This window comes from Sylvia atricapilla, chromosome 1 (assembly GCF_009819655.1).
Source record: "Sylvia atricapilla isolate bSylAtr1 chromosome 1, bSylAtr1.pri, whole genome shotgun sequence".
NCBI classification, from domain to species: Eukaryota; Metazoa; Chordata; class Aves; order Passeriformes; family Sylviidae; genus Sylvia; species Sylvia atricapilla.
Window position 1 is genome coordinate 55,715,233 of NC_089140.1, and position 25,093 is coordinate 55,740,325.

The 25,093-nt window shown below is 38.0% G+C and overlaps 1 protein-coding gene across 1 annotated transcript in view; it reads right to left on the reverse strand.

The window, feature by feature from the left end:
- The window catches only part of ADCY1 (adenylate cyclase 1), a 156,434-nt gene that overhangs the window by 102,205 nt on the left and 29,136 nt on the right, over positions 1-25,093 (reverse strand). Inside the window, 1 exon segment of the mRNA XM_066323149.1 lies at positions 10,060-10,209. Within this exon segment, the coding sequence (XP_066179246.1) occupies positions 10,060-10,209 (150 nt within the window).

Consider the following 25,093-nt stretch of genomic DNA (forward strand, 5'->3'; position numbering starts at 1 on the left):
TGGCTCCGGATTCACCATCAGCACATGGAATAAACGCTTGCTGGAAATTGATCTGGAGCTGGGAGCCTTCTGCCTCTCTGCTGAGCCAGCCAGTAACGTGTGGTTGTGTGAGCCTGATTGGTGCCTGGACACTTCTCAAGCAGTTTCTCTATGGAGAGGCTGACTGGTATTTAGAAAGGCTGTAACTGCACCCTGAAAGTGACTCACTGTTACAGGGCATGTCCTGGCAATTGGCCTTGTTGAACCTTGATCCATCAATGCAGCCTGTCCAGATCCCTCTGCAGAACCTTCCTGCTCTCTAGCAGGTCAGTACTCCCACCCCGAAACTTATGTACTCTACTCAAAGTAAGCCAGCATACATTACATATAAGAGCTTAAAATGGGTGGCATGACAGTATAATATGCATACATGTATGAGAAAAAAAACCAAACTGCAACAAAAAACAGTCCTAGACATCTTCCTGCTTAGCCTAAATATGAGTGGCTATCTGTGTACAAGGTTAATGCACCCTCTTTTTATCTTTATAAATCTGTAACAAATCTTTATAAAGAGGTATTTAAATTTATAAATCTGTAATTTTTTGGCACCTTGTGACATAGAAGGGAATGGCTGATAACCAATTTAATTGACATATTTAATTTGCTCTTTTTACACAGAGTTAATAGAGTTAATTTTCTTCACTGTGGCTAGTAGGATGCTGTGTTTTGGATTTGTGCTGAAAACAGTGTTGAGAACATTGGGATGTTTTAGAATTTACTCAGAGCCAAGAGATTTTCTGCCTTTCACACCATCCTGCCAGCAAGGAGGCTCTAGGTGGACAAGAATCTAGGAGGGGACAGAGGCGGGGGACCTGACCCAAACTCACCAAAGGGCGTTTCCATAACATATGGTGTCATGCTCAGCCCATAAAGTGGTGGGAAAAAGAGGAAGTGAGGAAGATGATATTCAGAGTCAGGGCATTTGTCTTCTCAAGTGACCATTACATGTGACGAAAGTCTGCTTTCCCAGGAATGGCTGAACACCACCCTGCAAATGGGAAGCAGTGACTTAATTTCTCATTTTGTTTTGCTTGCATGAGTAGCTTTTGCTTTAGTGTCTTTTTCTCAGCCTATGAGTTTTCTCACCTTAGCTTTTTCTATTCTCTCCCCCATCCTACCATGGAGGGAGAGAGGGAGGGAGGGGCTGTATGGTGCTTTGTTGTGCCTGGTGTTAAACCACCACATTTACTGACATCAGAAAATTTTCAGGGGATGAAATAAAGTTAAACCTAATAGTTATAGTAATAATTTGGCCTTGCATGTTTTTTAAATGTTTTTATAGACTTTTCTTGAGTTTCATTTTGTAAAATAAAGGCTCACAGCTAGAGTAATGAAATTACAAGGCAACTAAAATATATGAACTTTATATGATTTACAACTCTGTTTTTATTGTAAGTTACCCACTTGCTATGTTTCTCTATTTTGGAATTGCAAGTCTCATAGCAGATGCATCTCTCTCTTATCCTACAGCTGTGCTGCCCTTAGTTGAGGTGTCCTCTTGTAACCACTCCCAAATAAAAAATCTCATCTTATGTTTAACAAGGAGTTCAGGATAGAAGGGTTGAACTACCCTTGGATCTCCCTGTTACTATCAGGGATTACTGCCCATAGGTTAAGGGGTTAGATCACAAGCCTCACTATTACTTGGCCAAAGTCAGGTAAGAGGAGTCCTGATGATATGTCAAGCAATGTAGTTTCTCACACAAACTGGATTCAGAAGAGATGTCTATTCTGCAAACCCAGAGCTGCAAAATCTGTAAAATTAAAACACATATATATGTTTGCTCTACCTTTCCTTGCAAGGGGTTACAAGCAACTCCTAGTGACTTCAGGTCAAAGTTGAAACCTTCCACCTGGAGAGTCTAATTTTATCTGAGCAGCCCTCAGTTCTATTATTTGCTGTATGAAGCATAGACACATGCATGATTATTGCATCACTGGAGACTAACAAGTGCTGGTCAGTAGAAAGCTTCTGGGCAGTTATTGCTCTGTATGAGAGAGAAATATGCCTCCATGTCTCCTTTTACCTGAGAAAAGTGAAAGATGGACAAGGAATGCCATGTATTTTTTTTTTCTCTGTAAGGATCTAAACAGTATAATGGGGCAAATGAAGCAGACAGCAAGACAATTTCTGATTTCTGATTTGGCGAAGAGATACTGATGGTCAGCCTGCACAAGTTGGGCTGAAGTCCAGTAGTTCAAACTGATGGCCTGAAATTGCAATACTCCTTATTTCCAGTTTTTCTTGAGCTTAGTAAGGAACAAATAGATTTTTGAAGATAGAATTTCCTGTGTAAGACTGTGATTTGATGACAGAATAGATAAAATAAACTGCCCTGTAACACAGAACACAGTGGTAATGTGGTACAGGCTCACCCTGCTAGCTAAAATTAGTCTACCTATGTTTTTCAAAGATCACACTAGCTAGCTTTTGCAGAGGATCAGGTATGATCACACACCTTGCACTTTGAGAAAAATCAGTAACACTTTCCTGCTGCACACTAGATAATTTGACAAGAATATTCCTTTGCATCCACACATGATCCGGGTGAAATTTTTGCTGCTGGGTGATTTGCTGATGCATTCAGACAGTGTGAATGGTTATCAAAACAAGGCCTGTGTTTTAATGATAAATTTCATATATTCTTCTGTGCTGAAGAGAAATGGGGCAAGATTCTGAGAATAAATGTATAGTAAATGTGAGGAAAACCTGATAAGCATGTTGTCAGGCACTCTAGAAATTACTTCTGCCTGGGGCTGTGCAAATAAATAATTCCTCAGTTTGGTTGCTGAATTGAAAGGATAAAAACCTCTGCAATGTGTTATCCACTGCCAAAACAAAATACAACATAATTTGCTTTATTCAAAGTTAATGTAATTTTTTTCCTTACTTCATAAGGACTTGAAATTAAACACAACAGACAAAACCACTGGAGGATTTCTGTTGGTGTCATCTTTTTACTCAAATGCACAGGAGGTAGTACACATATCCAAAATATGTAATGTCTTGATCAAACTGTTTTAAAATGGAATCTGAAAGCAGCAGAGAATTTAAACGCAAGACACCCTAAGCAATAGTTCAAAGTATTGTGCAGTGAGAGTCATGGTATCTTTTGTTGACACATTTTTCATTTCTATGAATAGTTATTAATCAAATCTCTCACTCAGTGGTGACCCAGTTACTATATGCAATATTAAGGACATTACCCTAAATTGCAGAAGGCACTTGGAATGCAGACACACATACATACAGATATTTGCACACACAACTCAACATTGCATAAGGAAAATTTAGCTAGCTGCAGATGATCTGATGAGTATGTATGGAGGAACTGCAGACCACCACCAAAGTTTTAGTCTGTCTCTCAGAACCAGTGTTACTGCAGAAGCATGGTGTTGAGCAATACTTCAGCAAATCTGATTAGTCTAGCTGGAGTGGTTGTCTTTGGTCCTGGAGCTAGATATAGAGCTGGCTGTCTCACCTCCATGCTTCCTAACTCCCAGTCATTTTTAAGTGCTTCTTTCAGTTTCTTGTATTAAACAATTGTAAATTTCATGCATTGTAGTCAAGTACACAACTATTTCTTCAAAGATATGTGCCACCAATAAATACATTTCTGCAGTCTCAATGGCTTGAAAAACTAGATGTGAATTCCCAATTAGTTTTAAAAATAGCAAATTCCCCATTCTGGACATTTCACTATTTTCCGGTTGATTTTCTACTGTAAATACTAATTGCAAGGAAGTATAAAAGTAATACTTAGGAGGGAAGGAAATATCTAAACAAGTGGCTTGAAAGATGGTCTTTATTTTACAATCATACTTGCATGCACTTATGAAATTAAATAACCAGTGAAGATATTTAAGGTGGTTTTGTGGGCTTTCAAGCTTTTCAGAACATCAGATGTTTTCCCAGCCTGCTTTATATGAAAGCAACAGGCACTTTTCGTAACAAGTGCATTTGACCAACGTAAATTTTATGTTTTATCCCCATAATCACTGCATGAACATGCAAAAAAATATTCTCATTTTCAGGGCAAGGAAAGGCGGGGATGTGATTAAGATTTGTTGCAAGGTTGGTGAGACTGGGGTAGGATATAGCTTCCATACATCAGGAGACCAAAGAGACAACAGGTCTTCATCTTGGAAAGAGAGATGAACATGGTTATGGAAGTCTACAGTGTTGTGAGTGGCATGGAAGAGGTTACTGTAGGATGATTACCAGTGTTACAAAACAAGAGCTAGAAAGCACAAAATCAATTCATTAGAAAACAAGTCTATGACAAATAAAAGGAAGTTGTTTCTCACAGTGCATAATTTGAATATTAATTAGTACACAGGTAGAGTGATGACCACAAAACTATGTGGACAACAAGACTATAAAGGTGCTGAAAGAGACACTTGGAAAATGGGAGTCTACAGGTCTTTAAAGAGAGTGGTCCAGTTGCTTTTCAAGTTAAAATGGCCTCAGAAGAGAATTGGTATCTCTCCCTTGGAGCATAGCTCTACTTCAGGAGCTACTACACCTGGAACTAATACATGGTGAGCCACATATCCCCTCTTAGTCACATGGCAATCTGTTCAATCATCAGCAGACTCCTTTTTTTATGTTGAATACATCCTCTAATCCCCATCCCTGCTTGCTCCTTTCTTTCTTACTTGAAAAGGGGTGAAGTACTGCTGGAAGATCAGTTGGGATGTCCTAACACCAGTTCTTCAGGGAGCTAGGTGACAGTGCATTTTTTGCTGTATGGACAAAGGATGATCTTGAAGCAAGGAAATAGACACAGAGAGATGGTGCAGTGGGACTGAGGGGAAGTACTCCTGTGCTCTGATTGAGCATGAATGAAAAACAGAATTCTAGGGAAAAAGACTCACCTCACAATAATTATTCTTAGCTGTTTGCTCCGTGGAGGATGGCTTGCTGCTGAGATTTATAGATAATAAGAGAAGAAGCTTATCTCAATTGGAAGATTATAACTTTGCGCATTATCTAAAACTTGGTGTTTGGCCTTCACTTCTGGTGGAATTACAATCTAACACTTAGCAATGCAGCAAATGGACGATGTGTCCATCAAGGCCAGTTATTCATGGTCACCACAGAGAATAGATAACAGAGTGAGGATTACACTGAATTTTTAAAATAAACAGAATCTGTGTGCTCCCTTTCTCCCCAGCAACACTTTCAAGGCTGCTTGCATGAGTCCAAAAATGTGCCAACACAAGATATTTACTCTTGCTTACAAAAATAGTTTTATCAAAATTATCATGTGGGACTATTACTACAAATACATCCGATGAGGAGAATTCACTGTAAGTAGGACATAGACGAAGAAATCTCACTTAAAAATTTCAGCTGTGTATCTGTCTCACATAGTCAACACTTTAACTCCAGAAAACTGTGCATGTTCAAAAGTCAAGAGCATGTTCTTTCCTTTCTGGTAAAAGACTTGCACAGAAATATCAGGGAATAAGTTTTACCATTTTGGGGTACTGTTCTGGGTTGACGCTGTTCCCTATCCCATATCTTGGACTACATTGTTGTGTCTAACAGCTGCCCCCCTCCCTCTTTCAGGGGGGCTGCCGCTTTTGCTGCTTGCTCTCTCTCTCTGGGTCGGCTGCGCGCTTGCTGCTGCTTCTGCCTCCCTCTCTCTCTGCCTACCTGCTGCCCGCCCCTGCCGCTGGCTTTTGCCGCTTCTGTTTTGTTTTGTTTTTTCCCCTTTCCTTCCTTTTCTTTTCCCTTCCCACCTCCCCCCTCTCCCCCCACGCCCCACCCCCCCCACCCCCCCACCCCCCCCCCCCCGAAGATTTTAGACCGGCTCCGGACCTGACCTGACCTGACCTGAGAAGGCGGAGAATCTCTGGGGCCCACGGAAGAAGCACTGTACCCTCCCCCTCACCGAAATTCAAGTATTGTTCTCCTTTCCCTTGGTGTTGGGGAGTGGTTTTTTTAATTTGTTAATAAACCGTTTTTTTCCACTTTTCCTCCAAGGCATTTTCCTTCCCGAACCCAGGGCTGGGGGGGAAGGGGGGTGGAGGTTCATTTTTAGGGGGCTCCTTTTGGAGGTTCTTCCCTAATTTATTCCAAACCAGGACAGGTACGATTCTCAGTGTTAAAGGGCTATGTTTTTTAGGACAGAGCATTTGGATGAGACAAGAAAGTGTGATAAAACATTCAGTCCTTTTTAACATGTAATGATGATAATTCAGAGAACAAAAATACAGGACTGATCACAAAAATTGAACTTTTTGGTCAGCAGTGTTTCTTCTCCTCTCAAAACACTATTGAGTGTTGCCAGCTGGAAGCATATGTTATGTCACAGCAACCGCAGAATCATTTTGCAGCCTGTAACTGTGTCTTAATTCTGACTCTAGTTCTAGAGGTATGCTAATATAGTGTGAGAGCAGCCACAGAAAGTATTTTACTGGTACTTGTGACAACTAATTAGCATATTTCACAACTGCATTGTTTTGCACTGTAATGCATAAAGATAATTTCTCAAGTGTAAGAGAAAAGTTTATTCTATTCCCTGACCTGTACATTGCATTGGAAAAACATTTGCAGGAATATCTAGGTATACTATCAAAAATAATGGCATTTATGTGTAATATTATTGCTTTTGTTGCATTTTTATATGCATGGATAATATATAAAATAAGACAGATTGCTAATATATTAACAAAAGAAACACAAAAAATCAATTTTGTTTTGATGCTGGATCCCAGAAGTAAGTTTTCAAAGGCACAAATGGCAGGCTTGCTTAAATCCCATGGAAATTCACTTATGACACACTTATGCCTTTAAAAAATCTGCAGCTTTGGATTACAAAAGTCAAGAATTAAATTGAAAGTCTTTGATCCTAACATCATTTTTACACAGCCAGCAAAGATATACAGTGTTCAAAGAGATGTCTACTTATTACAGAGTACATTCAGTTCATAAAAACATATTCACTTAATTCATAACAGAAAGTACTTATATGACCTGTGTTACTCCACCAATAGGAATAGACTTCCTAAAGAAATTGCAAATGAGGGGTGGTAAAATTGTATGAGGTATGCAAGCTTTGAAATCTGAAACACCCTGAAATCCTATTTTGCATAAGTAACCACCATGCCACAGAGATAGTCCAGTGTCACCCTCTATTATCACCTAAACAGAACGAAAAAGCTAGTACCAACTGTAAGAAATAAGAGACCAAGTTTCTGAATTCAGATAAGTGTGGTTACTGTATATTGCCTTTGCCTTGCTTGTTGTAAGGCTTTCTCTGTTGAATACTGTTTATCTCAGGCCTATTGTGATTGTAATTGCAAATGCCTTTACTAAATGTTATCTCTGTTAAATGATATTTATCTCTCAGACCCCTTTGTATCGCCCCTGCTGCTCTGCATGGCAACCAGTGACACCACCTGGCATGCAAAACGAGGAGGACTCCCATAAGGCTTAGCCCCTAGAAGAAGTGGGATCAATATCTAAAACTCCTAAAACAAGTGAGCCATTGCCCAGATTGGACTCCAAACTACATCAGAGAGCAGGGAAAAGCATCAGGCTATCTGCTGGGGCTTTGTGTCTGGTCAACATAACTTAAGTACCCTCTCTGCAAGACTATCCTAGACCTTCCAAGGAACCAGGGTTTTCCCAAGGACTCTTGTGAGGATGGAAGCCCCAGCTCTGCCCTGTGGCAAAGCTGAACACCTTCTCCCCTGTGTTATCCATTGGGAGCAGCAGTGGTGTGCTACCCCTCGGGCCCCCACCTAGAGCTGATCTTAGTAAAAGCATTGTAAAGGAGCTGGTCTTGCTCATTCATTTCACAAACCAACAGATCATAGAATGTTTAAGCCTCAGATTGTTGCCTTTTTTCCAACCAGAGAAGATGCCACATTTCTCTTGGAAATGAAACTTGAGACAATTTTAGCAAGGAGGAAATATAAAAGGTGATCTTTATTTGAAGGCCCACAGGGCAGTTATGGAAAGATGTCCACAAAAGCACTCCCTAAGGGGTGAGTACAAGTTCATTTTTATAGGTTTTAGGAAATTAACATAACTGATAAAGAGCACCAATTAGGAGGACAAGTGGTGATGCACTTCCCCACCCAGGTCAAGCCCCTTCGCTGGAGTCCTGTCTTCAGCACTAGTTGTACTTTGTCCATGAAATGTATCTTGAAGAGTTGCTCTTGGCCTTAGTACCCAGGAAGAGCCAAGATAGCACAGAGCCTTGTACCCTCAGGGCTTGGAACTCTGGAATTTTTGTCTTTCCGCTTAGGGAAAGGTCATGGAAAATTACTGGGAAAACTAGCTAATACATTAGGTGACAGAGTTACAAGTATATGTGTGAACAATACAGAGAACATATAAAGGGAAAAAAAAAGGCAAAACCCAAAAGGCATTAAGATCTGTGAGTAACAACAGCAAGGACCACAATATAGCACTTTTTTTCCTATTGTTTCCAAATATGCTTGGAAAGCTGATTGATAAAATTGTATGAAATAACCTATCAAACTGAAGTGATGTTGGTGGTTGTGTTTCTTTCCTTTTTACTTTTAGAATTTTTTCCCACAAGTTGCTCAGAAACTAACAACTGGGTACTTATGGGTACTTAAGAAGAATGAAAGAAGTGGCTAAGGTGAGTAGAGGAGTGTAGTATGTGGCTATACTTCTTTTATTTCTGAGAGTTTCTCTTGGAGGGGGAAGATACCGTGAATTTTGGGGGCTAGAAAAGGGCGGGGTTGAGGGCAGCTGCTCCCTCTTGCTCTTGGCATTGGAAGAAGCACAGTCAAGCTGTTACTCAGTGTGGGGAGAATTCACTGTCACCACCAAAATCCAGTACTGTGCTGCTTTTCCTTTCTGTGGGTGGGCCTTTGCTCATAAGAGCAGCCATTGGGCTGGGACCCTATTAACACCCTACCTCACTAAAAGAGGGACCTACCACCATCTGCTCATTTATCCAGGAATATATCCAGGAATTTATCCCAAGCTCACCTTCTTCTGCCTTGCTGGAGTGGGGCCACTGCTGTGCCACCCCATCCACTCCTCCAGCACTGCTCTGGGTCTTTCCGTGCTGTAGCCCAGCACCCCCTGCCCTGCCAGGACCTCCTGCAGTTTCAGCTACCACCACAGAGCCTCTGATACATCTCATCCACCAGCCCGGGATTGCAGCTCATTGCTGCCATTCCAGCTTGGTGATCTCAGAATCCTGCAGGGGAACAGGGATCAGACTGCCCCGGGTTTTGTGAGGCAAAGCCTCTCCTCCATCCCTTACTGCCTCAGCCGAGAAGGATGTCACAGGGCTCCTGGTTCTGTTTGTTGTTAATGCCATAGTTATTGTTTGTTTTCCTTGTTATACATACTAGTAAAGAACTGTTGCTCCTATCCTCAAATCTTTGACTGAGATCCCATTAATTTCAAAATTATAGTGATTCGGAGGGAGGGATTTTACGTTCTTCATTCCAAGCAGACACCTGTCTCTCAAACCCAGACAGGTGATTTTTGAGAAGAGATACTGATTGCTGTCACAGTTACTCTTATTATTAGTTGTACAAAAATATAATAATGTATATTCTTGGTATAAACTAGAATTATTGAGTTATTAGTGCAGTTCCTTGTGCCCAAAATGTTGACTTTTTTATGGATGTCATGAAGGCAAACAGGTTATAGCATACTCAGCAAGAAGAAAAGTATTTACAATGCATCTAACACTCATCCAAAACCATCCATGCAGATAAATAATCATAATCTTATATTACAATAGTACATTGGCTTTGACTCAGCCCTAAAATAGATCTCCTCTGACACTGAAGGTGACAGTAGCTGTGGAGTCAGCCTGCACCTTCTGAGCTCTGCAGATGAAGAGACAAGAGTATGTATGCTCCAGGGAAGAAGACCTGAAGCAGGTGGGGGAAGGCAGCACTTGCTTTGCAATGGAAATGTACACACGCCCTAGCATACATTTGGCAACAGTGTCCTAACCTCTGGTCATCTCAGAAGAAACAGAGAAAAATAAATAAGGGTTAGAAACTGACCTGTTTTTCATTTTCATCTTCCAGTCTCAGCCTGTCCTCAATGCAGTTCCTGGCCTGAAGGAATGCCTTCCTCTGAGCCCTTTCTGTCAAAATCCTCACAAAGACCCCATACAAATTTACACTGACAAAAAGGATTGCATTGGCCACAAGCTGTAAGAAAGAAAGAAAAATAAGTGAATATTTTAAAATACAGATTTTTATTTTACATTTCTGCTCAGCAAAGTTATATTTAAAAAAAACTATTTTAAAACTGTGCCTCACTAGCCACATCACTGATACCCCTTCCTGCAGTGAAACAATTACAGCAATTATCACAAATCTCAACAAGCAGTATCACATAGTACAGAATTTTGCATCTGCTGGAATTAGTTTCTTTTAAGATGATATGTAGCTTGTTATCTTCATTCATCGTCATTTCTGTCATCAGCCCATTGGCAGATCTGTCCATCTAATAAGGAGAGTAATATCATCAGTATTTGTCCAAAATACCCTGAAAACTAAAAATATTTTCCTATGCCTTTGTAAAGTAAGCATATTTTTGTCCCTTTTTTAATAGTGGAAAAGAAAGGCACTGACAAACCTGCAAAAAATGTGTGCCTAGGTACTCCAAGCTTTCATATTGCATAGTTTGTGTTTGGAAAATCTATTTCTCTTCCCCTATCCCCTGTTAATCACCATATTGTACTTTTTGAGAAGTCATCCAAAATATCAATGGTGCTGTCTTGCAGCAGATCTCTCAGAAGGTCTGAGTCCTTTCAAATGATGGCCCTCAGCACAACCCAAGGCCCACCACTATGCAATAATCGGTGACTATGAATTACTTTGGAACTACTTCTATAAATAGTGTTTTTATGAAGGACACAACAATTACTCAACTGCCCTTTTGGGTTTTTTAAATGTTTTAACAATATATGATAAAGTTACTTAACTAACATAAGTAACTGAACAGTGGTTTGTACACAGCCTTCCTATCAAAGGCAATTCTGTCCAAGTTTCTCATCACATCTCTGAAACATGTCTTCATGTCCTAATTCTTGCAATGCAATGTGTATTTAGTTAAGAGGAAATAAGACTTTTTTACCCAGTGTACTTTCAGTCTCAATATCCTTATATACCCTAGAGCCTACCACAACATCATGATAAGCACTCATGGGACTCACAAATTTCCCAAAATCAGAAATGAGATGGCATTTACATTGGCCAAGAGTGAGCAAAATAAGAGCAAAGAAAGACATTACAGCAAGTAACACTATTCATGTTAAATTCTTATGCACCTAAAATAGTACAAAAAAAGACCATATAACTGACATTTGTTTCCATATTCAAGGTATACCTTTCAAGGTAGTGCACCTCTATTGCTGCACAATCTACTAGTGTAAGTTGGAGAGGAGACCATTTGTTTTGTTTTCACAGTATAATGACTCAAAGTGGGCCAACAACATAATAAAATTTTAAGAAAAATAAAACCACTGAAACTGTAGAAAATACTTCCTACAGGACCAGGGTTGAAGGCTTTATGATAAGCCAATATGGTAAACAAAGATCCAAAATTACATCCCTGACGTTTTTGAAGAGACTTTGGGAAATGCTCCACTCCGCAAAAATAATCAGGAAAATTCTGATGTGCAGAACTAACGGTAATAAACATCCCACCTCTTGTGACTTCAGAATAGTGAGAAGAATTGAAAGACTCATTCTGGTTTCCAGACCAGTTTTCCAGACCTTCATGAATTCACAAATCCTCTAACTTTTACCTTCAAACTTGGTTGTTATTAGTTAACAGGCCATCAACAAAAAATTCCCTGCAAACATTCTCACCAGCATGAAATACAAAGATAACCTGTCACAATAAAAGGAACTGTGCCTAGCATTAGTGGTACTTGTTCCCTCAGTTAGCAAGAAAGAAACAATTATCTCACAAGAGAGAAAAGCAGTGAAGAATGGTGTTACAGCTTCATCCTGAGGATGGCAAAACACAGGTTCAGCTGCATTCAGATGAATTTTAACCTAACAATCTCATATACCACTTACTTATATGCTACTTCTGATGACAATACAGATAGTAAAACTTTGAAAATGAAATGCAGTACATGAGTGTCCTGGGTTGTAGTTTAGGACGTATTCTATCACCATCTTCAGTTAATGGCCCATCAATGCCTTTTGCATGACTCAAAGATAACTCCCTCCAGGAGTTATCTCTCTCTTTAATGGGCCATTAAGGCTCTCTTCCATGACTCATCATCGCATTGTGAGATGCTCCGCCCATGGGGAAGAGCCAAGCATTCTCACCTGGATATAAGCTGGGATTTGGGACAGTAGAAGCAGCCCTTACCCACTGGATTCCCAGAGGACTGGAGCTACCACACCTTTCTACAAGATTTCTGTTTCAGGAAGACCACCTCGTCTGGACTGTTTCCATCACCCTGATCAGGTTGTATTCTGACTCTGTCACTGGTTTTTCTTTTTGTATTTATTTTATTTTATTTTATTCTATTTTATTTTTCCTTTTCTTCTCATTAAATTTTATTTCTGACTTAGAGCCTCTTACTTGGTTTGTTTTCAAAACCACAACAATGAAAATATTATTTCATGATACAGGCTGAGCTCAAATAGTCTGCAATTCCCATTCTGCTTTATTTTGCTTGATCACAGAGAACTGTTTGATTTATATAAAATTTTAGCATAAGTAAGCATCTATTGAAATTAAATGACTGCAGATATTCCAATGGAATCCTATTTTTAGTGAATGTAGCTGCACTCACCTTATCCCTGCATTTTATCATGCCAAAGTGTAGTGACAACAGTGTATTTTAAAGCTAATTCTTAAAGTGCAATTGGATAAAAATGGAAAGTATTTTTAAAGATTGTATTCAAAGACAGTGAAGGGAGCCTACAGAATGAACTGAGCTGAGAGTTACAGACAGGGCAACTACTTGAACCTGTCTATACATAAAACAGTTGGCAATAACGCAGGGTGAAAAACTATCTTTTTGTGCTGATACCAGAGTGGCTCAAGACATAAATAATTACCTCTACAGACAATAAAAAAAGTCAGCTCAGTTTCTGGATTTCAATACTAAAAGACCATGTATTTCAACAATCTGCCAACTGTTCTGGGACTATCATTATGATTTCACTCAAGCAACAGATATCACTTGGTCTAGGGGTAACCAGTAGGTGGGTTCCATCCCTTCATTCTGAGGGATGAACCACCAGTAGGTGGTTCCTTTCAGGCTTAGCAGGATAAGTAATTTTCTGACATGCTTTGAACATTTTAAGATAAAACAGAAGCTTAGCTGTCAGCTCTGGCCTGTAGGGAATCAGGAAAGTGGATAAAGCAAGTAAAAGATTCATAGATTTCAAAATGTGAGAAAAGAAAGTAGGGCAGATTGTCCCCTGAGGTAAGAGTTCATTTCCTCCACAAGCTGTTTCTACTTAATTACTATTTTTCCCCCAACTGCGACTAAATACTAGCCTTTCTCTCTAGATTTCCCAAATGTGTACCATTTTCCAGTCCTTTAATATTAATATTTACCTCTATATCTACACACATACATACATACATACATATGTATATATATATATGTGTGTATGTGTGTATTTATGTTTCATACCTTATGTCCCGTAATTCCAGGAAAGATTGTGAGACTTGCTGTCAAAACTCAGAAACACTGAAGAAGTACTAAGGCATTCAGAATTGCTGAAATATCAAGGATTTTCACTTTAGGCCGTTCCTACATTATTTACTCTACTACTGCTTAGTTGGGAAAAAAGTGCTCTTCAGCTTTCACCATCACCTTCTATTTATAGAACTACCGAAACACCAGTTTACTTGATGCAAAGCAAAATGATTCAAAGACAATTTTAAACTTTTGAACAATTTTACTCTTTCAATCCAAAATGAGATTACAGGTTAGCCAGAATAAAGTATAAACTAAAAAAAAAAAAAAAAAAAAAAAAAAAAAGGTATCAGGGTCATGAAAGCATGTTCTCAAATTTATTTTTTTGTTGTCTCTGTCAGTGAATCTTGTATCATGCATGAAACATCTTGAATGTTTCAGTATGAACATTCTAAGTTTTAAGATTCTCTAGTCCTTAGTAGGTTACACTCCCTGTCAGTGGATGAATTCTGGCATGGTTACTTGTGTGAGGGTATTACCTAAGGCAGACTTCCAGTATAGCTAATCTTTGTGGGCTGCCTAGGGGCTGGAACCTCCAACAGCTGTCTCAACCAAATGTCTGTCTCTCTTGTTTATTTCTCCGTTCTGTTTTTTGCGTCTTAACTTACTTTTGAAAGGGAATTTGAACTGTGTAATACAGCAACACCCATCAAGGAGTGAGCAAATAATTCTAACAGTAGACATATGCAACATGCACATGCATACACAGAGCTTGAGGAGTTTAATTAAAGATCTCCTTTTTATTCCCCAGATTCATCTTTCTCTTCTTGAGTTTCTCACAGGATTAGTTGAGAGACTTTTTGAAGAGTCTTTTGAAACTTCTTTCCCTATTCCAGATAGGATTTAGTCTCTCCTTTTTCTTTCAAAGCAAGAACACTCATGTGTGCATTCATGGGTGCAGTTGTTTCTCAAGTAAGTGGTGAAAAATTCTTCCACATATTATTTTTTTTCTTTTGAGAGGACTCTTTACACAACAGATGTTCTGTTATCAGATTAACAGCTGCATAGTAGATGGTTCAAACTTAAAGCTGTTTTCACAGAGGAGTAGCTTTCTGCTTGTACTAAAAATTGTTTTAGAAAAATATGGCTGTTTCACAAAGGTGTAAGTGACTTCTGAAACATTTTTACAAAGTGGTATTCATACAGATGGTTATTGAAGTGTCTAAATAATAGTAGGCAAAATAAGAAAGGAAGGAAAGTTCAGGAGACTCCCTCAGAATTTCATTGTGGTTTCTAAAAGGTGGACTTGTGTTGTAAGTAGGACTTCAATAGTTACCACTCCTAGAATTATAATTTAGTGGCTAATATCAATATTTGATTTATTCTCAGAAGCATGAGTTCTCATGAGGACTCATGAAGTAGAGTGAAATATGTAGGAGATATGGCCAGCATTTCCACGTGAAAATCGAAATTTGCTGGAAAAGGAAAGATCAGTGCAATTCCTGCATATCTTAATCCTTAGATACCTGATCAGAGGTATGGTAGGTCTAAACACTACTTCCAGTTTTCTCCATTAATTGAATTTTACTGCAGGTAATTTCTGTGCCACTATTGTTCCTTTTAGGATAATATAACATTTACTTGCTCTGTCAAAATACTTTGAGATACGGCAATACAATGCGTTACTTTAAAATATGAAAATCTATTCTGAGGGATGTCTCTAAAGAAGGAGTCGTGAACAGCTTACAAAAATGAGTCAGTGCTTCTATCATTAAAACCCTTGAAAAGCAAGGCAAGAGTGTGCTCTTTATGAAAATTTTTAGTATCATGAAGAAGAGTTTAAACAAAAATAGTTTCTCGTTATGGAAAATACTACCATTAGAGCAGTGTTTTATTTACAGTGCTGGACTGTTGAGTGGAAAATTCACAACCAGCTTTTGATTCTGTCATGGTGTTGTGTTGTAAAGTTTAGAAATTCATTTAGTCAACTCACTTTGAAACATTTTGAGTATGCTTATTTACTAAATCTGCTCCCTCTAATTGCTGAAGTAGTGTAAGAGGAAAGAGAACTTCTTAGTTCCTGACAGTGTCCCAAAAAGAACACTCCTCTACCAGAGGAGGCAGCTAAACAATTATTCACCTAATAAATGTATTCCCATTTTAAATAAACATCCCTCTATTATTTTTGTAAAGTTTTGGTTCCAGCTGGCTTATGTCATATACTAAAGAAATGCTATTCTGCTGTGCTATTCACCATGGTTTCTGTGTTCATTTGTAACCTCCTGAATCTACAGCATACTCTAAAAGGAGTTTAGTGAGCAGTTATTTCAGTGATAGCGAGTGCAGACATCACTGTTGAGAAAAAGACAGTAGCACTGGGATGTCTATAATCATACAAGGAAAGAGAAATTTTTATGATAGCTAAGATGCAAAGTCCACTAACCACAATCAGTTTTTCTGAAGTGTACACGCACATTATGTAACTGCAGAAATCCACTCTGTCTCTCTCCCTTTTTATGCATATCTGTTTGACTAAAGTAAAAGACACAATTTAAAAACATTGTTTAAAGTACATGCCATACACCTTTGAAAAAAAGTTGCCTCTATGAAAGGAGAGTCATTGAGAGCTATCAAACACAACAGTCTTAAAAATTTCACTTGTTCCATCTTTCTCCAAAGGATATGCCATTTTAGCTTGGAAACATGTTCTGGGAGAAAAGTTAGTGCACCTCCCTTTCACATTATAGACTGTTGGCTGTTTATCTTGTCCAAAGCATTTATCTCTGAGATTAAGTAGCAGAGAATTAGATGGTATAGCAGAAGTAGAGCTGATTGAATAATAAATTTTGAATTCTAAACCTTATGTAGCACTGAAGCTTAAAAAGAAATTCTCATAAATGTAACTATGATTATGCAACATACCAAATATTTATTTATTTTGAAGAAGTTGCAAAGTGGCAGCTTTCTCCACATCAATACCCTCACTCAAGTATATGACATGAATCTATGATATTAATTTAGGCTCCTTTTTTATTATTCTTAAATTCTGTGCCTTTCTTAGGAAATTTCTGAAAGGAACTAGCAATTTTATCATTTATACCTTCCCCAATAGCAACAGTTCAGATCTTTATTTTGATGTACCAAGACTTCTGTTTTGTTTGGGTGCGCTTTTTTTGTTTGTTTTTGTTTTGTTTTGTTTGATTTTTGTTTGTTGTGTTGTTGTTGTTGTTTGTTTTGGGGTGTTTTTTTTCTGTGTGGTTTTGTTGCGATTTTTGGGTTTTCTTTTGTTGGCTGGTTGGTATTGGGGTTTTTTGTTGTTTTTTTATTTGTTTGGTTTGGTTTGCTTTTTGTTTTGTTTTGGGGAGTTTTGTTTGTTTGGGGGGCATTTGTTTGTTTATTATTTGTTTTTTGAGTTTTTGTGGTTTGTTGGTTTTGCAGGGTTGTTTTGTCTCGTTTTATTGTTTTCTTGTTAGAAAGACAGAAAGCAGCACTTATGTGCAAGAACTTTTGTTCTTTCCTCTTTTATTTAATGAAGAAAGAAAGCTGATTTTGAGGGAACTGGAAAAATTCCATACAAAAGACTTACAGGTAACCTACAATAGAGCACTGATATATGAAATTTTAGAAGAAAGAAATAAAGGACTGGATGCAAAAAAACAGGCTGAAATACCTTTAAGCATAACTTCTAAATTACTTCAAGCCTTTTCAAATAATGAATGACTTCATAAAAGCTGTGCTTCTGGGAAAAAAGTAAAAATACTAAAACACACAGCAATATTATTTTACAAATGGTTGGCAAAATTGCAACACTACTGTTTTAAACTTGCCAGTGGTAAGCACTGGGCTGTTGCACTTCAGATGTAAAAAAAAAATAAAATATTAAAAATGGTATTATTTGTCTCCACCTGATCCCTGATTTTTCATAATGTGTACCTACTAATTTACATCTGTGTTACTGACCTCACATGAACAATATCAGTTATTTCTCTTAGTCTCATATTTGTATGCACAAGCCCAGCTGATGTTAGTATGAACAATCTTTCCATATTTCAAACTAGAACTTCCGATAGATAACTGAAGGTTACTTCTACATAAAGCAAAAACTCTCTCCAAGGCCCAGAGAAGTGAAGCTATTCTAAAGAATATTACCTGAGGGAAAAGCAATTTCCTAGTCACCCATACTAATTTCTGAGTAGGCAGGACAACTGGCTTTCCACAGGTTTTCAGTATATGAGAGGCTATGAATGCCTCTCACAGAAGATAAGACAGATGTGATCCCTCAGCTGTAGGTCTCTCTTGCTCTTATTATGTACTGCACTCCAGAGCGTGTAACAGGTCCACAGCACAACACATACCTTAAACACAATAATATGGTCTCAGTCACTTCCATCTGTGGAAAGATGACACAATGAGCTACTCAGAATAATGCCAAAATATTTGTGCTAATGCCTTACATGTCATACCCCATGTATTTCTTAGTTCTGAGAAGATACAGGCAAATGTCACTTGACATGGTTTAGGAATGGTATTCCCCAATTTAGTGCTCTCACCGAAAGACTCCAAACCATGTGAAAATGCTCCAAACTATGTGCAAGCTCTCACTCCCTCCCTGCTTTCCTTCCCTGTCCTCCTGCAGCAGCTAGAGACGAGAATTGGAGGGACAAAAGGCAAAGATCATTGGTGGATATAAGAACAATTTACCAGAAACAGCAATGAAATATGTAAGGTAACAGCAGCAAAACCAATGAACAAGTGCACAGGAGAGGCAAATGATACACGTACAATTGTTCACCACCAGCAAGACCCTGAGCTTGGTAAGGGAGCCCTTCTCCTGCCCCTGGAAATGATGGGAGGTGGTATACAATAACCTCTGGGTCCCAGCCATGCCTCGTGTGGCTACTGCAAACATTAACCCTCCCCTAGCTGAAACCAGGGCAGTTACTTATATTTCTTTCCTGATTTAGCTGTTGCATTCTTTTGCAGTGTATTTAAGCCATCATAGAAAAAATAAGCCCTCAGTTCTTCAGTATACTGGAAGTGTACTAGTATACACTTATGTACACTGGGCTGTTTGCTATGGGTTTTGGTTTTTTGGACATTGCAAATGCTCCCAAGCACTATGAATAGCTGCTATATATCACAAAATACTCGGCATATGTTGCCAAAACCATTTCAAAAAAATTCTATAGAAATTGTGGCCACAATTTTTATTTATTTATGCATGCTATTAGCTCACAGAGTCCAGGTCATCAGCCTCTGAAGCTATTTTATATCAACCCGAATTCTCACCTTTCTCCCCTTTTCCCAGTTAGTATAATCCCATTTTGACATTAGAGCACAGTGCAGCGATCTGTTGACCAAAATTTGCATTTGCTGTATGCAGTACATGCAGTACCTTGTTCCTTTCCCCCCCAAATTCCATCTGGGTATCCTTTTTTAAAGCTGCAGTAACTAAATACATCAAGACTGTGGGGATATACAATCCAAGCTGGTTTGAAACCTTTAGTGGTACCGTAGTTGCTAGGTGACTGGACTTTCATATCTTAAGTGCAATTTTTCTTCAAGTCCTGTGCATGGCTGAGAAACAGCAGGTAGTGGCCTTAGTCTGGCACATTCCACTGCCTGGCTGCTGCAGACAGGAAGCATTTCTTATCTAGAGTACAGCTCTTAGCCTACAGGTGCAGATTGAGGCTGTGGTTTCAGTTCAGCAAGGGCAGACACATTTTCAGATTGTGCCTGTAACAATCCAAAAAGGAAGTCTGTCTAGTCTGAGTGGGACAGCCTTCCAGGCTCGCTGCCATCCACCCTGCACAGCCCATTGTGCGCCACAGTTGGAGTGAACTCACTGTTGCCTTGTGTTGCTCCGGCATGATCTGGTTACACACATGAAATATGTTCCACAAGGTCCCCCTTGCAGAGCCTGGCTTTCTGAAGAGTGACAGTTATGTGCTGAGCCCTTGCACGTTCTGACAGCTGGAACACACTTCCAGCTTTTCACCTAGGTCCTCTCAGTCAACAGCTTCAGTTTAGTTTTCAAAGTGTTTGCTGCGAAGACTCAAAAGTACTGTACAAAGTTTTGCCAATAAAACAGTGCTGGGGCAGAGAGCTATTCTACCAGCCAGTGATAAAACTCATGACAAAACATGGGTTTTCTGAGTCTCAGCTCTGTTCTCTAATGTTCAAGCTTGAACATGTCAAGCCTAGGAACTGTGCTGGTCAGGATTAAATACTATTCCCAGGCTTACTCTACCTGCTGCACAACCACTGAACCATTCTGTCTGGTACTGAAATGGTGTTCTGTGCTGTACTCAGGCTATTTTCAAAGAGTACTTGAATTTTGCACCTGGAAAGTTGGGTACTTAAAACCTAGGGAATGCAACACCAATCCCTAAAACCTCTAAGTGCCTTTTTTGAATTTAGCTTCATGGTATTTTTTCAAGGTCTGGTAGACAGCCATGGATACAATCAGGTTTCCAAGTCAGTGTGTGTCAGTTAGGTATAATCATAGACATATCACATATGAGAAAATAAACACAGATTCAACTCAAGCAGCTGTCCAAATATTAGACTGTAATTTACTCATAGGCAGGAAATAATGCTGAAATGCATTACTTAATATCCTATATAGCAAATTCAAGTAATTTTTGGTGACCCAAGCAGTGTCAGGTACACAGTTCCATATCAAGTATGGAACTTCATAGTTATTTCATGCCACTAAAAAGAGTTTGCTCCCCAAATGTCCAAAAGTATACAGAAGTTTTCTAATAAATCACCTCAAAATTTAATTGAATGACTAAACGGTGAGGACTTGGCTCTCCCTCACTGGTGAAACACCTGGTCCTTTTCCAGATGAATGAAGCCAGATGGAGATAAAGAGAGGAAAAGGTTCATGTCCTGTCGATCTGTTGTCCTGTCATGTCCTGTTGTCCTGTCTGTCTGTGCACTGTTAAAATGAAAACATGACTGCATCAGAACTAAATTGATCTCAGTCAGTTTCCCCTTGCACCAAAAAATTGCCTGCTAGACTAGACAACTGTCCTCTTGTATCACTTTTTTTGGTCTCTGTGCAGACATTTGATGCAGTTGGTAAATGATGTCACTTCTGGTCAACTGTCCCGAAAAGATGAAAGCGTTTGCCTTGAGGAAATCATGTTCTATTACACAGAGCCCTGTTACTTTTCTCCCATTGTGCTTTACAACTTGCAAGAGCTGTCTTTATAGATAATAAGATTTTCACTCTGCAGGGTCATTTAAGCTACAGTGTGTTTTGTCAGTGTTGGCATTTGAGAGCTTTAATACTGTCAGAGTTGGAAAGGAGCAGCTTTAGAAGAGATGGAGAATGTTAGCCATTTTCTTATTCAACTTTGAAAATTATTTTGGCAATGAGAAACCAGCTATACAATATGTCACTAACAAACTGATTAAATGAGATTGGTAAGAGACTTAACAAAACAAATTCTGGCCACATTTGCACTTGATGGAAAGACTGATTAGGAACACAAGAGAATATTCCCCTGTTTAATTACTGTAATTAACAATTTAATCAATCAGTCAATTTTTTTCAGGAGAAGCCAAGAAATTCTAAAGATTTAGGATCAAAGGTCCAAATCTTACTGATTTTCAGTTACTGATCCTAAAAATCAGGTTTATTGCTGGAACTTCCGCATGGTAACTATTACAAATAGTCTGTGTGCTCTAAAAAAATGGAGGCATGATTCCATGTTTGGAAGTTTGGGTAGCATTCCAGACTGATTTGTACAAACCTCATTGCTGAATCAGGACCCTAGAAATAAAACCATGCCAATTTTGTGAGCAACAGAATGTTTTGAAAAACATATCATAAGGGCAAAAGACTAATAAATTCTTGCATTACATGATTGTCTTGTGTGTAAATTTTCTGGTTCTGTTTAAATGCAACATCACTTAAATGCAAACAAAAAAAACCACCCAAAACCCAAAAAAACAAAACAAAACCAAAACAAAAAAACCCAAACCAAACAAAAAACAAACAAAACAAAAAAAACCCCAAACAAACAAACAAAAAAAAGACTTGGGGAAAAAGTCAGAAAATTGTGAATACCAGTCATACAGAAACACAGAGTTGAACTGAGGAAACAAAGTGTTAACTCAAAAGCTTGAAGGTGTAACAGGATATAAATCATGGGGTTTTTTTAGGATAAAGGAGAATTAAATGGCAGAAAAGGCAAAGTAAAAAAGGAAAAAGTAAAACAATGGAGTGGAACTGAAATATGCCTACTCTGAACAGAAGAGCAGAAGAATAATAAGGGGGCTAAAATTAGAGATATGATGCCAAACTAGTATAACCTTGAAGACTGCTATTTTTTTTTCTTTTTCTTTTGTTTGATGTGGGTTATTTCCCTTTTTTTTTTTTTTTTTTGGCAATGTCATAGTTTGGTCTGCCTTGTAAGAGAAGGTTTTGGGCTATCTTTCATTTAAATAAAAGAGACAGGTAAAGATCATAGAGTGCTATTTTTTGAATTCTGAACAAGATGCCTTTCTGGTTTGGTTTTTTTGGCTTCTAAAGCTATCAAAATACTCAAAAACTCACCCCAGCTTTCATTTAATTTCCTCCTGCCTAAAAATTCTCTGGTGGGTCTATTTTCTGCTTTGAATGTCTTTTCAGTTCTGATTAGCTTAAGGCTGTCCATCAAACTAGGATTGTATGATCTTAAGAGAAATTGTGCTATTTCCATGTACATATATAAAAGATTGCAAACAGCAGAATTTTATGCTCTGGAAAAGGCAAGAGTGTATTTAACTGAGTTATTGAGTATTCTGAATAGTTCTTTTTCTGCTCTGAAACAAATGAGAAAGGAGAGATAATATGTTAAGCCCCAAAGCAAACCTGTTCACTGATAACAAAATAGTAAAAGTCAATTGCAACTACTGTTATACGTCATATTATGTTGTTTTATATCTTCTTAAACCATATACAAATCCTCTCTTCCTGATTGCACTCTTTATTGCACAAATAAAGAAAAAGTAAGTTTAGAATAGGACATGTACTTTACAGGGCTGCTGTACTTTTGTCTTCTTTTGGTACAGGCTCTGCTTGTTGTCTGACCTCAAAGCTGAAGAATAAATCCAGGTTTGCATTTGGCTATGTTTACAACAGCAAATAAAATGCCCTACAGGAAAGAGGAGGTGTTCAGGATCCCCACAATAGGTGCATTTTAGAAGAGGTTACTTTGGACCATCTCTAGTTTGCCCAGTTTCCACTGCAGTCTCTGCTCTTAAAGACACAAGATGCATTACCAGGACACAGACAAGTGATCAGACTTTTTTCTTCGCCCCTATCCCCTTTCTCAATACCGCAAATGATCCACTTTTTAAATGATCCACTGCCCTACAAGTCTCAAAGGACTTGTATCATAAAGCCTGCACACGTTGAGAAAAAGATGACATATCACAAAGCTATGTGCTGAATCATGCTAGTGCAAATGTGTTTAAGAGGAGTTTATATTAAAAGCAATTTTAGTACTGTTGGTTATACTATTTGTGTGTGAGAAATCTACAACATACATAAGAGCCTGAGAGATGTTAATTACTCCATGACAAAACTTCGACACCTAAAGGAAGATTAAAATTCTTCTTACCTAGTCATTCAAAAACTTGTCAACCATTTTAATGTTTTCTGGTGTCTGCTGATAACAGTAGACTCTGGAAATAAGTAGTTCCTAAGTCATTATATGATGAGACCAGAAACAATCGTGGAAATTACAAGTGTGCAAGAGAGGATTTAAAGAAGATATGTGAAGTATATATTGAAGTAAAGCTTCGTAGTAATTTGCAGACATTTACCATTCTTTAGACCAGAAATGTAAATAAGTAAATAGTATTTCACAGTAAATAAGAGACTCTCAATTTTTTTATTATTTTTTCTATTCTGTACTTAAGAATAAAAATATATGTGAATAATGCATTCTTGCAGCAACTGTGTATTAGTTTCATTATTTTTTATGACACTGAAAAGAATTGTGCATATTAGATTATTCTAAGGAAGTTTGCTTTACTGTTATTATTAATAGACTGTTTTTATGTATATTTTGAAGTGTAGCTAAAAATAATTTAAAAAAAATATTTTATGTCCAAAGCTTCCAAAATTTTTTTGTGTGATTGTCCCAATGGTCTGACAAAGTATCCACTTTAACAGTCTATGAACCCTTCTGTGAGAGATCATAATTTACACAGATTCATTAGTGATGGTTCTCCTGCCTTCAGAACTAAATACAGTGATCTGATCCTAATTTACTCAATGAAGTCACCTGAAGTACTTCTCAAGAGGGTATCAAACATTGAATCATGTGATACCTGAAAGTTGAGGTGATAGTGTAAGTTCAGTGAAGACCCTTAAAAAATGGGGATGTTGAGTTAGTGATTTTGAAACAGGATGAATTTTTGCAAACAGGATGAACTTAAATAAAAAATGAGTGAAAACAAAACAAAAAGACTGGGGAATTTTGACAAGGTGGAAGACCACACAGCTCAATAGTACATGTCCTTGGCAGATGAAGCAACAACAGATTACTTAGAATAAGAACAGTTGCAGGGATCAACAATGAAGCAAATGAAACAATAAAACCTATAGCTTGAACCAGTTAAGCCCCATGTAAACAGTGTAGAAAACAGATAGTAACACCAAATGGATGTCTGCTGGTATGACAATACAGAATGGGGAACTGGGATGTATAAAACCAACAAAGAAAGATCATTTTAGAAGGCAGAAGCGGTTATTATTTGTTTTATATAGGAAAAAGTGATGAAAACTATGAAGAACAACTGAACCTGTAGGAAAAGCATAGTCAGGGAAATGGCAATGCAATGCTTAAAGGAAAGTTGTGTTTGTGAACATCAAGTATGTCTCTGTAGTATTTTATTTAAAAATTAATCTGAACTAACACTAGCAAATCACAAGATCACTGCTTCTGTTCACTTTTAGGCATCTCCAGCAAAATCTAGCTCCATCTCAAAGTTGAAGTATCTTTCATTAAGTCCAAATGCCAGCTAAAACAGTAGTCTGAGATGAAATACATGATGTTCACACAAAGTTCTGTCAGTTTTAGAGATATAAGCCTACTCCTTACATTACACAATTGCCCCAATGCAATTACTTTTGCTAAAACCCCAAATGCAGTCTATAGTCAACTAAATAGTCTATAATAAACTAAATTCTGACAGTAGTCACTTCACATGATCTGGTTCACTTTTGTATCTACATGAAAGTCAGATTGATAGTATGTTTTCTGCTTTAATAGCTTAGGTAATACCTTAGGTAACACTGTGTTCTTAAGACTTAGTTATTATAGCTATGTTATTATTGCCAGGCTATCTACATGTCTCTAATATTTTAAAAGTTATTTTAAATTCTGGGTTTTATTATGTTGTATTTGCTA